This window comes from Chenopodium album, chromosome 10, assembly GCF_948465745.1.
Source record: "Chenopodium album chromosome 10, dcCheAlbu1.1, whole genome shotgun sequence".
In the NCBI taxonomy this organism is placed as follows: Eukaryota; Viridiplantae; Streptophyta; class Magnoliopsida; order Caryophyllales; family Amaranthaceae; genus Chenopodium; species Chenopodium album.
Window position 1 is genome coordinate 9,649,860 of NC_137843.1, and position 14,175 is coordinate 9,664,034.

The 14,175-nt window shown below is 32.8% G+C and overlaps 2 protein-coding genes across 2 annotated transcripts; one reads left to right on the forward strand and one right to left on the reverse strand.

The window, feature by feature from the left end:
- Nucleotides 1-169: 169 nt before the first annotated feature.
- LOC145563470 (uncharacterized) lies at nt 170-731 on the reverse strand. The gene is made up of 2 exons (XM_081623916.1): nt 647-731; nt 170-534 (listed from the first exon to the last, which is right to left on the reverse strand). The coding sequence occupies exons 1-2, from the start codon at nt 726-728 to the stop codon at nt 185-187; spliced, it is 432 nt and encodes a 143-aa protein (XP_081480042.1). The 5' UTR covers nt 729-731; the 3' UTR covers nt 170-184.
- Nucleotides 732-5,513: 4,782 nt separating this feature from the next.
- On the forward strand, nt 5,514-8,765 carry LOC145562186 (BTB/POZ domain-containing protein At3g50780-like). The gene is made up of 2 exons (XM_081622378.1): nt 5,514-6,745; nt 7,481-8,765. Exons 1-2 carry the CDS (start codon nt 6,116-6,118, stop codon nt 8,441-8,443), a joined length of 1,593 nt encoding a protein of 530 aa, XP_081478504.1. The 5' UTR covers nt 5,514-6,115; the 3' UTR covers nt 8,444-8,765.
- Nucleotides 8,766-14,175: the final 5,410 nt, after the last annotated feature.

Genomic DNA, 14,175 nt, shown 5'->3' on the forward strand with positions numbered 1-14,175 from the left:
TCTTCAACAGCTGGATAGATTAGAAGATTCAAAACATCATCTCTTTTTCATTATGCACTAGAAAGACAAGGGAGAGGCCATAGCTAATCCCCACCAAAATCGCCATCCCTACAAAAACATCATCCAGTTAACTAATCGACCCCTTCAAAAACTTATATACAACGGATGTATTCTATCCAAAATATCAACTTCCGAGAACATGTGCCTGGCCAAAGACCTTACCACATTCGAAGTATGATCTGAGTTCCATATTCTTTCTAGGATCCATCTCCAACGATAATTGCAAAATCATAGAAGAAGTGACTAACCCACTTCCAATCTTTTCTCTAACCAATCTATGTCTCATATCAAGAGACCAAATCCCAATCATGTCACCAAAGTAGTCTTCCAAAAGAACCTTAGTAAGCAAGAATATCCCTAGCCAAAGTGTTAGTTTACCTGTTGATGTAGTTCTTTTTAATGAAACAGTTGCTAAGCTGCTCATCAGATTAACATAAGCAGCACAAGAATACAGAGGAATCCAGAAATACCAATCTAAAAAGCACAACAAAATATTAATTAATACTGTAAATCATAATGAATTAATGAATGTGCTTAAGTTATATTATAGTATATTATATAAGGTAAAGGTCATACTAAGGGATACCTGGATCATTAAATTGAACTGATGCAGAAACAAGAAAAAGGGCAGCCATTAGTGTAGAGCTTATTCTGTAGAGTTTTGCCATTTTTTATTTATTTATTTTTGACTTTTTAGGAAATAAAAATTCATCTAAGATTGATATAATGTATGAATAAGATATGATATTATTATATGTTGTCAATGATTGTTTATGGGTTTAATGGAGCTAGTAAAATTAAAGTCAACAGTTGTTAAACAAATTGGAAAAGAAAGTTTTATATATTGAACCCTCAATACTCTAGGAGATAACAAAATAAGCTACTCTGAATTAATACTACGTATAACATAATGTGTCTACCCTATGATAAATTATGATTAAGGGGTTTGTTAAGGTTTATATTTTACTATTTCACAATAAATTATGAGAGTAATAGTTATCTCTTTTGTTTAATTGGCTTTTTTCACCACATCTTCATTTAATAAAAGAATGATTGGCCTATATGATACCAACTATAGACTGGTGGAGCAACACCAACTATAAGGGATGTATAGGTGCACACCAACCTCTATTTGGGTGTGCATCCTTCAAAACCCCGTCCTACTCCCCACCCCTTGCTTTATCGTCGTCTAAATTAGAAAATTTTACTTGTATACAGTAGTATTTTTTATGATACTAGTATGTCAGATGCGACGAATATTATAGTTGGTGTTGTCTTGTACACCTGATTTAAATAGTATTAACTCTTATACCTAAATGTTATATTTAGTGTCATACTAAAATCCAATTTTTCATTTTCATTTAATGAACGGTGGCAAATATTTCTAGACTTTTATATAATACTCCGCCACCCTCTCATTTCATTCTAGTTACTCCGTATGAAATCTTGCTAGATCTGTTTCAATAAAAATATTTCCGAAAGCGAATGAATGAGGCCACCACTATAGTGTAAATGTGCAATTGACTAAAAAGATTGAGATTTCAATTGAAACATGATGCATCTTGCATGAAAGAGAGAGGTCGTTAGCCTTGTAGGCAAAGCAACTAACCAGTACAGTAGTACTTTAATTTCCTTGGATAACATGTCACATGTAGACAGCGATGAGTGTGAAATGCCAAAATATGGACATGCTTGCATAATTTTCAATTTTCATGTTGATATTTTTCAGTTTTTTGACATTAGCTTTGTCCCTGTTTCTATCATGTCTGCAGCTTCTTGCACCCAACTCCCTAAAACTCAATCAAACTTGGGATATTTGCTGCTCTGGAAAGGATTGATTTTTAAATACGGATGTTACACCAACACGTCGTCCTTTCCCTTCTCCTATTACCGAATTATATTCTATTGTATTGCCGTGCAATATACCCCGTACATACCATCTTATCATATTTGCGTGATGAGTTAATCCGTTCAGCTTCATGTTAAAATCGAGTCATATTCGTATTTATTGTAATTAGCACCTTATTACTATAATATATCAATCGAAATATTGATATACGTAAATCAAAATCGAATAGTAAAATATCAGTGTATATATCTGTATTCTTTCTTAAAACAGTATAAGAGTGTAACCTTAAAAAACAATTAAAAAGGAATGAAAGAATTACACATGTATAGCAGCTAGATTACACAAGAAAGTGCAAAATGAGAAGAAAATGTCAAATATGACATCAATATAGAATGAGATAGAAGAACTTTATATGTATAGTATAGCTTAAAAAAACAGCAAAATATAAATGAATACAAATAAAGGTCAGCAAAACGCCAAACCACATGCAGTTATACAAAGACAGGTTGGGCAGCATTATTAGAGAGAAGGCCCATCTATTCTCTTTAGTAACTGCATTATCATCATTCATCTCCCTTTTATTATAAAGTTTATAACCGCATCATAGATGACGGATTATAGATGATAGATGATAGATGATGGATGATAATCACAAAGTTGAAGAATCCTTTCATCATATCTTCGATCTTATTCATAACATAACATTTTAGGCCCATTCTTTGGTCCCTGGCCTACTACTTTTTCATCACTCAAAAATCGATTTTAGAGCACTACTAAAAAAAAGCAAAATTAAAGTTCTAAAGATTATACTCTTAAAAAGAATTGTATACTATTGCTTTTTTTTAGGGGGTATAGAATGGTAGGATATTGCTTTGCTAAGGTGAAATATGGTACATGTTATTTCTCACTAATAGAGGATTAAGGACGAAATATTTATAATGATGATTTTTCTTATGGAGTATAGAATGGTAGGATATATATATATATGAGCAACGACTCACCTGAGAGTCGTTGTTTACCCTAATATTCTCTTAAGATATTACTAGCCTAAAAAAAAAGCCTTCGGTCTTAAAGCATACTACATTTTTCTTTCCCTTCATTCAATCACGATTATTGATTAGTTTCCTTAGTTTGGCAATACCACCTCAATCAGAAATAATTTTTTTTTTCCCTCAATGGTGGGACAATTCCTTTGATAAGTACGTTTACTTTAAAATTAGTTGGTTCATCTTTCAATTGAAATGGTAAACTTATTATTACATAATGTAGTTATGAGCACATTTTGTCATCCAAAATAACAAAAATCTCTAATACTTCAAGCAAAAGTCGTAACTTAAGTCAATGGTGGAGAAATTGGCAAATGTGCGTTCTTAAAAGATTGGCAAAGTTCAAGTAGAAATAACATTTTAATACAACTACTACTTTATTGCATTGCGTAGACGGCACAGGACATCTAATTCTTCTGACTTATGGGATTAATATTAAGCAGTATCTTTATTACAATATTCTATGCAATTAAGAAAAAACAAATCACCTAGTTATAAGCAACTGAATTAGTTTTTTTTTTAAAAAAAAACAACAACTGAATTCATGAGACAGAGTGTGAGACTGTGAGTCAGTGAATGTGAGAGTGCATGAGATATTCCAAATTAATAGGATCCACATTATTTTCTCTCTTTCAAACATGTGAAGCTAACTTAAGTGATACGAAGTTCTCTTTTCGTCCCTTAAAAATATACTACTCGTATAATAAACTTATCTTTTACTTACAATTTTCTTAGATGATTGGCGTAGAGTATAATTTTAGAAATTTAAGACTATAAATTTACACACTTTTGGGCATATAATTTCTAAACTAATTTGAAGCACCAATTGAGGATGTGACTAAAGGTTCTGTGAAGCCCTTAATAATATAAGGAAAATGATAAACATAACCCTTAGGGCAGTGTATAAGAAGCTCAAAAAGGAAATATTAAGAAAAGATTAACATTAGTTACACCGATTTGAGCGTGATTTTGTCATGAATTCCGAACTTAATTCCATTTTGAAAAGTATATTTAATGCTTAATTCCATTTTGAAAAATATATTTAATGCTAATACATAGCCCTAAGGGCTACATATATCATTACCCATAAATCATAATATAATATAATGCCAAAAAAAATTCTATTGAGCCCATGTTAAATGCAATTAAGTGTAGCCTGTCCTTTAATCATTTATCTCTTTTTACTCCAACAAAATTAGATGTGCAATTTATTAGCGTATTGGTCCAGCTACTTCCACTAACATGCCAGTTCAACGACTCAATGGTAAACCACTTAACCATAACAGGAATTAAATATGCATTTTATGTGCTCAACTAGCTGATAAATGTGCTCATTTGCGCAGCTCATTACATTCTTCGAATTAGCATTCTTATGGAATTAATAGTCCAGTTAAATGTCTTGTTGAAGAATAGTTACTCCCTCTGTTTTTTTTTTTTTTTTTTTTTTTTTATTTTTTATTTTTTTATTTTTTATTTGTATCAGTTTGATCGATACATTTGCTGAGATGCAACTTTGACTATTAATATTTTTAATTGTCTATTAGTAAAAATTGTAACAAAATTATATTATGAAACTAGACATTATGACTAATCTAATGACATATTATATAATAACATTTATTTATTTTATAAAGGTGAAAAAATTAAGTCAACCATAATATGTGAATAGTGTAAAAATCAAAGTGATGCATTTAAAAAAAAAACGGAGGGAGTATAATTTATAAGTTTGTATTCAATGGGGATGTTTTGGGAATTTCGAGGGGAATTTTTGAGAATGATATGATCAAAATTGTTTGTCAATATTAACAACATGACATTTTTCTTAAAGTACACTAGTCATAAAAGAAGATGAACCTTACAAATATATCTAAGTTTGATGTTAGCATTTACCAAATTACAAGATTTAGACCTTTTTTTAGATAGCAAATTTTCTTATTTTTTACTCCTAGATAGTTTAGGTCACGGTCTTGCAAGAAGATGTACCTAAACTTCTCATTGTATTAAAAAAAAAAAATACAATTTGATAGGTAAATATAAATTTTGAAATTAGTATGATATTATCTTACTCAATTCATAATTGATTGTCAATATTGTAAATAAAAACATTTATGAGACAACGATATTAACCACACATCCACACTACTCTTAATTGATGAAAACATATACTTGTACTTCGTATGTAAAATTAGATGAAAACATATACAAATATGTAACTAACATTGAAAATTTTGGAGAAAACAAAATATCCATTCTTTCTTGACAAATAGAAAATTGATCAACATTTGATACAAACATCGGATTCTTAAACTTTGATTTTGCACTGTAAGCAAGCTAACGTAGGCCATCTTCACCCAAAAAACAAAAAATAACCAAAAAGAAAAGGCAAGCTAAAGTTAAAAAAGGCTAATTAACAGAAACTCAACATCATGTCACTATTAGCAAAAATTATCATCATCTTAACCTTAAAGTTTGTCCTCTAAATATGTTAAAACCATATTATAAAATGAAACCATAGAATAAATCACATTACATTACATGAAAAGAATTAAAAAAATGTTGTATTGTCTGGTACGATTAGATATTATGTACTGGGAATCCACCTCCAGTAAACCAATTTTTCTGCACAAAAAAAAACTAAAATCCAACACAAAAACTGTTTCTGTAAGGCGTGCTTTGTTTGATCATTCTCTTTCAATCTTTCTCTCTCCTCTTTCTCTCTCTATATTTTACTCGTATACAATGCAAAGATAAAGCAAAAAAGTGTTGTTTGTACAGATACCCACACTACTAAAGTTTTTTGCAACATTTTGTTCTTATAAACCCACTTTACAAATTATTCTTTCCATTGTTTTTATCTTTTTGTAATTTTTTCTGGGTTTTTGCAAAATTTGGTTCATCGTTCTTTCATGCCAAAAGGGTTAATTAGTAATTTCCTAGACTGATTTTTTTTTTTTTGTTCATTTTTGTTTATAGTCAAAAAGTTGGTTGGAATTTTCTTTAATCTGGTTTGTTGGTTGAAAATTTTAATGAGTTTGGTTGAAACTTGTATGATCAGCTGAAATTCTGGGTAATATATATAATTTGTAGATTTTTATTTGTATTTTTTTATCAATATCAGAAAACTGGGTTTCTGAGGTTTTTTTTTTTTGGTAGTGAAATTATGTCTGAAGTAAAAGTTAGTAAAGGTGGAACAAAGATCAGAAATGTACCAATTGCTGTAACTCCTGAAGGTTTCTGGTGTTGTCCTTCACCTGTTGTGTTCCAAAAAAATCTGAAAACACAACATCCAATGAACAAATCTAAACCAGCACCACATCCGTGTTCACCACCACTACCAAGCAGTGGCGAATCAATTAAAAAGAAAGCAATAACAAACTCACACGAAAGAAAACCGTCAGATGATCATAAGAGTGTCACTAATAGTACTACCCCTGCCTCTAATGTGGCAGAGGGAGTTGTTGAGAGAACAACACATAGGAATAAGAGTGAGAGTTTGCCTAAAAAAGTTTCAATTGAGTTTGGTGAATCAGGGACTAGTGATATGAAGGTTGTGTTGTATGGGAAGCATGGATTTTCGGTTAAATTGAATGTTCATAAGGATGTTCTTGTGGAAAATAGTAGTTTTTTTGCTCAGAGATTGGCTGACCAAGAGTCTGATGTTGCTTCACTTCAGATTTTGGAATGTGAAGATGTTGAAATTTATGTTGAGTGTGTTGGTTTGATGTATTCTAAGGATATGAAGCAAAGGATACTTAAGCAAAGTGTTCAACGAGTGCTTCGTGTTCTTAAGGTAATTCCGAAAACCCAAGTGATCAAATATATCTGCTTTGTATTCTTGCTTGTTAATCAATACTTTACTGCTATATTATTCCTGCTATTGTGTGATGAATTGTTTTAAGATCTCTGTGATATAATTGTTTAAAACATTATCATCAATTAGTGAATTATTTCCTTAATGATACTAAATTTAGAGTAATAGATTGGCTTCAGATGTTGAATGCCTTGTTTATCCTTGATGAAACTCAATAATTTTGACAGATTTAGCATCTTGGGTTTAGATATTTGATTATGTTATATACTTAAATGCTTATGCAATTGTCGATTTCGTTTTTTAAAGGTGCAGATGTAATTGTTTCATATAGGTTCTTAATGTATGACTATGAAGTGGGAGCTCAAGTGGATGAGTTTTAAGATATGTTTATGTATGCCTTCTTTTATGAGAGCATATTGATAGTATAGTTTAGATTTGGTTGGTGAGGCTAGTTAGCTTCAAGAGCCAAAATGTGAGCTACCCCTCTAAATCGCGTGATTATAAGCATTCATATGCTTAACTACTTAAGTGGGTTTTCATATTCATCTACCATGCTGCATTTAGAGTTACAGAAAGATGAGAACAAAACCATGAACAAAGATTATCATCAGTGAAATGCAAATTTGTTTTCCTCATTTTAGAAAATTCCTTATAAAGACATTTAGTCCAATAGACTTCTTCAGCACGTGTGAACTAATGATGAATTCATTGCAGGTTGCAGAAGTAATTGGTTTTAGCTCATGTATCAAGGCGTGTTTAGATTACCTGGAAGCTGCCCCTTGGGTTGGGGAGGAGGAAGAGGAGAAAGTGGTGTCTTCAGTTCTGAGACTTCAGAGTGAGGATGTTGGTGTAAATCCTGTCCTGAAACGAGTCTCTTCGCAAATCTCAAGACCTCCAAAAGACACACTATCTCAAATTGTGGAACTTGTTCTTAAGAGTAATGAAGAGAGAGGTCGGCGTGAAATGAAGTCCATTGTTCTTAAACTTCTTAGGGAGAATAACAGCAGCTCAGATTGTGATAGCTCACCTGATATCTGTTATGAAACAATCTATGCTTCATGCAGAAGCTGCTTAGATTCATTATTATCCCATTTCAAGCGGGCAACAGGGCCTGAATTTAGTGACCGGCCAATGGACAATCAGGATCCTATTGCCAAGCAAATTGCTCTAGAAGCAGACAACCTTGCATGGTTGCTGGATATTTTGGCTGAAAGACAGTTAGCTGACGAGTTTGCCCTCATGTGGGTGTGCCAGCAGGAGCTAGCAGGCTTACATCATAAGCTTCCTTCTATGACTCGCTACCATGTTAGCTGCATAACAGCGAGGTTGTTTGTTGGGATTGGCAGGGGGGAGCTGCTACCATCTAAAGATACCCGGCATATGCTATTGCAAACGTGGTTGGAGCCATTGACCAATGACTACAGCTGGTTGAATCATGGGTGCAGATCATTTGATCGGAAGGTGGTGGAGGAAGGGATTGGGAGGACAATCTTGACTTTACCCCTTGAGGAACAGCAGAGTATTCTGCTCTCTTGGTTGAGCAATTTCCTAAAATCGGGTGATAATTGCCCGAATCTCCAAAGAGCATTTGAGGTTTGGTGGCGGAGGACCTTCATTCGGCCATATGCTGAGCCACGAGTAAATCAAGGTCAGTCAGATAACTCAATGACTTCATAGTGTGTAGACTAAAATAATTACCTCGAGAAAGTAATTCATACAGGTATATGTACAATGCTGATTGTGTTTATGGTTTGAAGAGTGGTTTCTTAACTTGAAATTTGGAGTGACATGATGTTGTAGTTTATGTACTCGACCCACCAAATTGTTGGGAGTAGGATGCTAATAGGAAGTATGAGTCCTGAGTCCTGTGAATCCAATATTGTGTTTATAAGCTGATATATATAGCTGTGGTTATCTTCATGTTATCAGAATTGGTGAATAAAAATGTTAACCAATTCCAAGTGATTCCGATAAATATTAGTCCTGCTTAGAATGCTTGTATATGCAACTTTTTATTAGCATGTATTTCTTGAGTTAGCGTTTGGTTTTTCAAATGTTCCTATGATCGAAAGTTAAAGATTCAGAATTCGTGGTGTACACTGTACAGGAGGAAATGCTGTTAAAATAAAGCAAACTGGTTTTCTGAATATAGTAATGTATCAATCTCCGCTTCCTCTGGTACATTTGAAGCTTTGAACAAGTGCTTTTGTTAAGAGATGCCCTTAAGTCCTTTAGATTGGTATCTAAGGAGCACTTCTACACCTCTCTAGCAGGATACTGCTTGAGTTTTACTTGCTGGTAGTTGAGTACTAAATGGTGCTAGCTATTTTTTGCTACCAAAAAGCCGAAACAACGCAAATCAAGAATAAAATCGATTCACCACATCACGGAAGGAACAAAATCAACGGGATTAAAATTTCCGACTGCATAAAACTATTTACCTTCGTGAATTAAGCCGTTTCAAATTTTCAACTGTAAGACCATGCTAAACTTAAACTTGCTCACAAGTGGAATAGTCTTATATAACACCAAGCAAGACTTGGCTCACTTGTTAAAACTCTAATTCTATCTCCTTGATATTTAAAGTTCGAAACTTACCAAGTGAGAAGGAGGCTTGTTTTTGGGTGAAATGAGACTTATATTTGGAAACCAAGGAAGAATAAATGTCATGCCCCAACAAGGCAACAACTATATAAGCAACTTCAATGTGGTTTGATCGTTGTCGGCCTGAAATTATTAATAGTTGGGTAGGCTGCATGTTTTGGGCTTTTACCAAGTTAGTAAGTTCATTGGACAACCAATTTGGATCGAACTGTGATGGAAAATGATTACAATTGGAATTTGACTATAAAGACCCCCGTTCTTTTTACCTTATTTTTTTGTAACTGAAATTATTTTACTGAAACAAAATTATATTTGCTGAACTTAAATTATTTTTACTGAACTTAAATTAATTTTACTGATTTTCTATTATAATTCTTCTTTAAGAAAACTGGATTTTACTTAATTGAACTTATTTTTAATGAACTGAAATTATTTTTACTGAACTGAAATTAATTTTACTGAATTGAACTTATTTTTACTAAACTGAAATTATTTTTACTTAATATTATATTTTTTAAGGTGAAGAGAACAGGGCCTAATACGAAGTATCACAATTTTGAATATTAAACTGGGAAAAATAAAATAAAATGATAACATTATTAAATTTTAATATTAAGAAAGCATATATTGAGATAAATTTAACAAAAATCTCACATGACTACATTTTTCCTTAAGTCAAAATAGGATATATGAGTAATGCATAAGTCAAAATATTGCAACTAAAACTAATGGAGGAAATAATAATGTAGACTGTAGATCTCATTCTCTCTCCAAGAAATGTGGGTCTTTATTTATATATTTATATATATATATATATATATATATATATATATATATATATATATATATATATATATATATATATATATATATATATATAATTGAGATGATGTAAGAACCAAGGTGAATAATAGGAACTAGGAACTAATCTCAGCCATTGATCGCACTCCATCTAATGGCTCACATTGCACCCGCTTTTATTAATGGCATTCTCGTAATTTTACTGTTTTCAAACTTTTCTCCAGTTTTTTTTTTAACTTTTAAGGAAATTTCATTTACTTTAAAACTGATTTCATTTACTTTTACTAAATTTTCATTTACTTTTTAGAAATGAAACTGAAAACTACTTTATAAAGTTAAAATATTACAAAAATGTCATTAATGACACGGGAAGCATGTGAGCCGTCCGATTAACCTGATCTAAGGGCCTAGATTAGTTCCTAGTTTTTATTTTAGCCTTGGTTATATATATATATATATATATATATATATATATATATATATATATATATATATATATATATATATATATATATATATGCAGTCTTACATAGGACTTGAAAAGTCGAAAATACTTGATAACCCGACATGAACAAATCCATCGGGAAAATTACATGTTAGTCGATAGTGTTATTGCATTAAATTGCATATATAATGAATTTAGTGGCTAAAGTTGGGAAAAAATTGCAACCTTAAGAGGTCAAAATATTGCAAAAACATGGAAAAATTGAATGAAGAGAGTTATAAGAAAATCATGCAATATGGAGGACCACAATTTATAATGCCAAAAAAAAAATAAAAAAAAAAAGGTGGACAAATAGTAAAATGGAGGTAGAGCAAAGAGCTAAAAGCGGGCCTAAGACAAAAGCCCGAAAGAGTAATGAGCTTTCACCATCGAACGTGGGCCTGGTTTTGGTGCACTAGGAATCCCGGCACTCCTGATTCTTATATCTTTGTCTGCTTCTTTTTTCTTTCTACTACTGTCTTGTTTCTTCTATTATTACCCCTGCCTTCCTTTTTATTTTGTTCTTCTTACCATGTTATATGTGTAAATTGTGTTGAGGTTGCTATAATATTGGTGCTTAAATTATGCTTCCTCCGTGTTTTTTAAGTTGACATATTTTGAATTTGGCATTATTCACACCATGTAGTGTATGTACATGTAATCGAAGATACTAATATTTGAATTCATGCATTGGGCAAATGTACATGTAGGAATATCTTTGGTAAAATGAAACGGAAAAAGTGCTTTGGGCCTACTCCAATTTCTTTGTTACTCTGTAATACAGTAACACTTTTAGGGCTTTATTACTATTTAAACCTTGCAAAAAGGTTTTATGAAACTTAATTCATGATAAGAGTTGATAAATTTAGAGTTACACACTCGAACACAACCCTTAGATTTCATTAAGAGTTGATTTTTTTTTGGTAGAATAAATTAAAGTTCGAAAAGTAAGCTGGATCCAACCAAACAAGCCCTAGATACATAGCGATTAATTACAGTCATCGATCGATTAAGTAAAGTAGAAGATAAATGGGGCCCAACGGGTCCAACCCGCATATGGGCAGACTGCTCCATCCTTGTCTTGCCACGCTTTCAATCAAAACATTTGATGATCAAGGCTAAGACGGGTGTAGGGGACCAAATTTTAACCCACCAAGATTTTTATAGAAAGCGATGTACTCTTCATAATGTATAATTGGTCCTCAAAAAAATTGTTATCCCCACATTTTTTAACTCATTTAATTTAATCTTATGTATGAAAATGATGTTGTCATTGCTGCCAATTATTTATATCCAACTAGTAAAATGACAAGGTTTAAAAACCATCTATTAATTGCAACAATTTTCGTTCAATATCAAAGTACGGAGATCCATCCCTCACCTTATTCTATGAGAATTATTGCCAAACTAGCTATTCTCATGTCACTGCACATGCTTTAGATGCTAGTCCCTCGAGTGGTCATTTGCCTAACTATTGGTCTTGCATTATTTGTAGACCCGACTCGAATCACTTGATTAGACTGATTCGATTTATATGTGTTTTTTCAATTTGAAGGACACAATAGGAACTCGCCTGACCATAGATGTAATCAAATATGTGTCTTAAATTAATCACTTTTAATAATAAGTTAATTCATGTATTGTAGATTCAAAAGTCATCCAACTAGAATTGAGATTACATTTATATGTCTATCATCACTTGAATCGATTTTTTTTTTTTTTTTTCAATTTCCAAAACTTTCTACAACAAATTGAAAGAGCTTCATATAGAGAGTATGTTAATTTTGGAAGAAATCTTCGAATTTAGAGAAGAAGAAGATTCAGAGAAGAACTTAGTCGAAGAAGAAGAATGAAGAACAGAAAGTGTTTTATTATTGAAAGAAAAAATGAAAACCCAGAAAAGTTAGGAGAAAGTTATTATATGCAATTATTACAACTAACACCTATATTTATACAGCTGTATGATGCTAACAAAATAACAGAAAAAGAAATTAGAGTTTGTTATAACTAACTCTAATTACACTGCTGACTAAGCTCCTGTTTGACTAATTCTGTTGTTAGCCAAATGGGCCTGGGCTGAATATGGGTGTTCTCAACACTCCCCCGCAAGCTGGACTGTGGTTTGAACAGACCCAGCTTGAGCATTAGATCAGAAAAGTGAGCTGAGGGTAAGATTTTGTGAACACATCAGCTAACTGTCACCTTGTTGGAAGATAAGTCAACTGTATTATGCCTTCAAGAACTTTTTCACTGGTGAAGTGACAATCTATCTCGATATGTTTGGTCCTTTCATGGAACACTGGGTTCTTGGCAATGTAAATTGCTGACTGGTTATCATAGTGCAGAGTTATAGGTAGCAGGTTTGGTACTCCAAGCTCCTGTAAAAGCCTGACCATCCAAGTGACTTCCCCTACTGCACTTGCCATGGCTCTATATTTTGACTCTGATGAAGACTTAGAAGTAGTCTGTTGTTTCTTTGACTTCTAGATAATTGGAGAAGATCCAAGCTGAAGTACATATCCAGTCACACTCTTTCTAGAATCTGGACAGGCTCCCCAATCTGAGTCACTAAATTCCTGTAAAGTTAACTCATTTGAACCCTTTAATAGAATCCCTTGTCCTGCTGTGTGAGCAACATATCTGAGTGTATGTTCCAGAGCTTCCATATGAGATGACCTTGGACTTTGCATAAATTGACTTAAGTTCTGAACAGTGTAGGCTAAGTCAGGCCTTGTATTAGTGAGAAAATTCAGCTTTCCTACCAGGCTTCTATACAGTGTTGCATCTTTTAACAATTCTCCTTCAATTGCTGACAGTTTTAGGTGCTGATGAAAAGGAGTCACAGCACTTCTGGTCAGATCAAAGTCACATTCTGACAATAATTCCTGAGTAAACTTGTTCTGTGTCAGAACTACTCCTTTATCCATATAACTCACTTCTATTCCCAGAAAGAAACTCAGTCTTCCTAAATCTTTAATGCTGAATACCTTATCCAGATGATCCTTTAAATCAGAAATGGTCACATTGTCATCTCCAGTTAGGATAATATCATCCACATATATTGCTTCTATAGAGATCTTGCCTTGGTTCTTCTTTATAAACAATGAGGCATCACTGTGACTCTGTTTGAAACCTTTCTTGGACAGTTCAGTGACTAATCTTGCAAACCACTGTCTTGAGGCTTGTTTTAGACCACAGAGGGACTTCTTTAACTTGCACACCTTTCCAGCAGCTTTTTGAAATCCTTCAGGAAGAGCCATGTAGATTTCTTCATTGAGGTCTCCATGCAAGAATGCATTATTTACATCTAACTGGAACATATCCCATCCTTTGCTTGCTGCTAGGGCAATTACACATCTGATTGTTGACATTTTGACCACAGGAGAGAATGTTTCTTCATAGTCTATGCCAAACTTCTGTGTATACCCTTTAGCCACCAATCTTGCCTTGAGTTTGATTTTGAAAACCCACTTGCATCCAATAGGCTTCTTACCCGCAGGAAGGTTAACTATATCCCAAG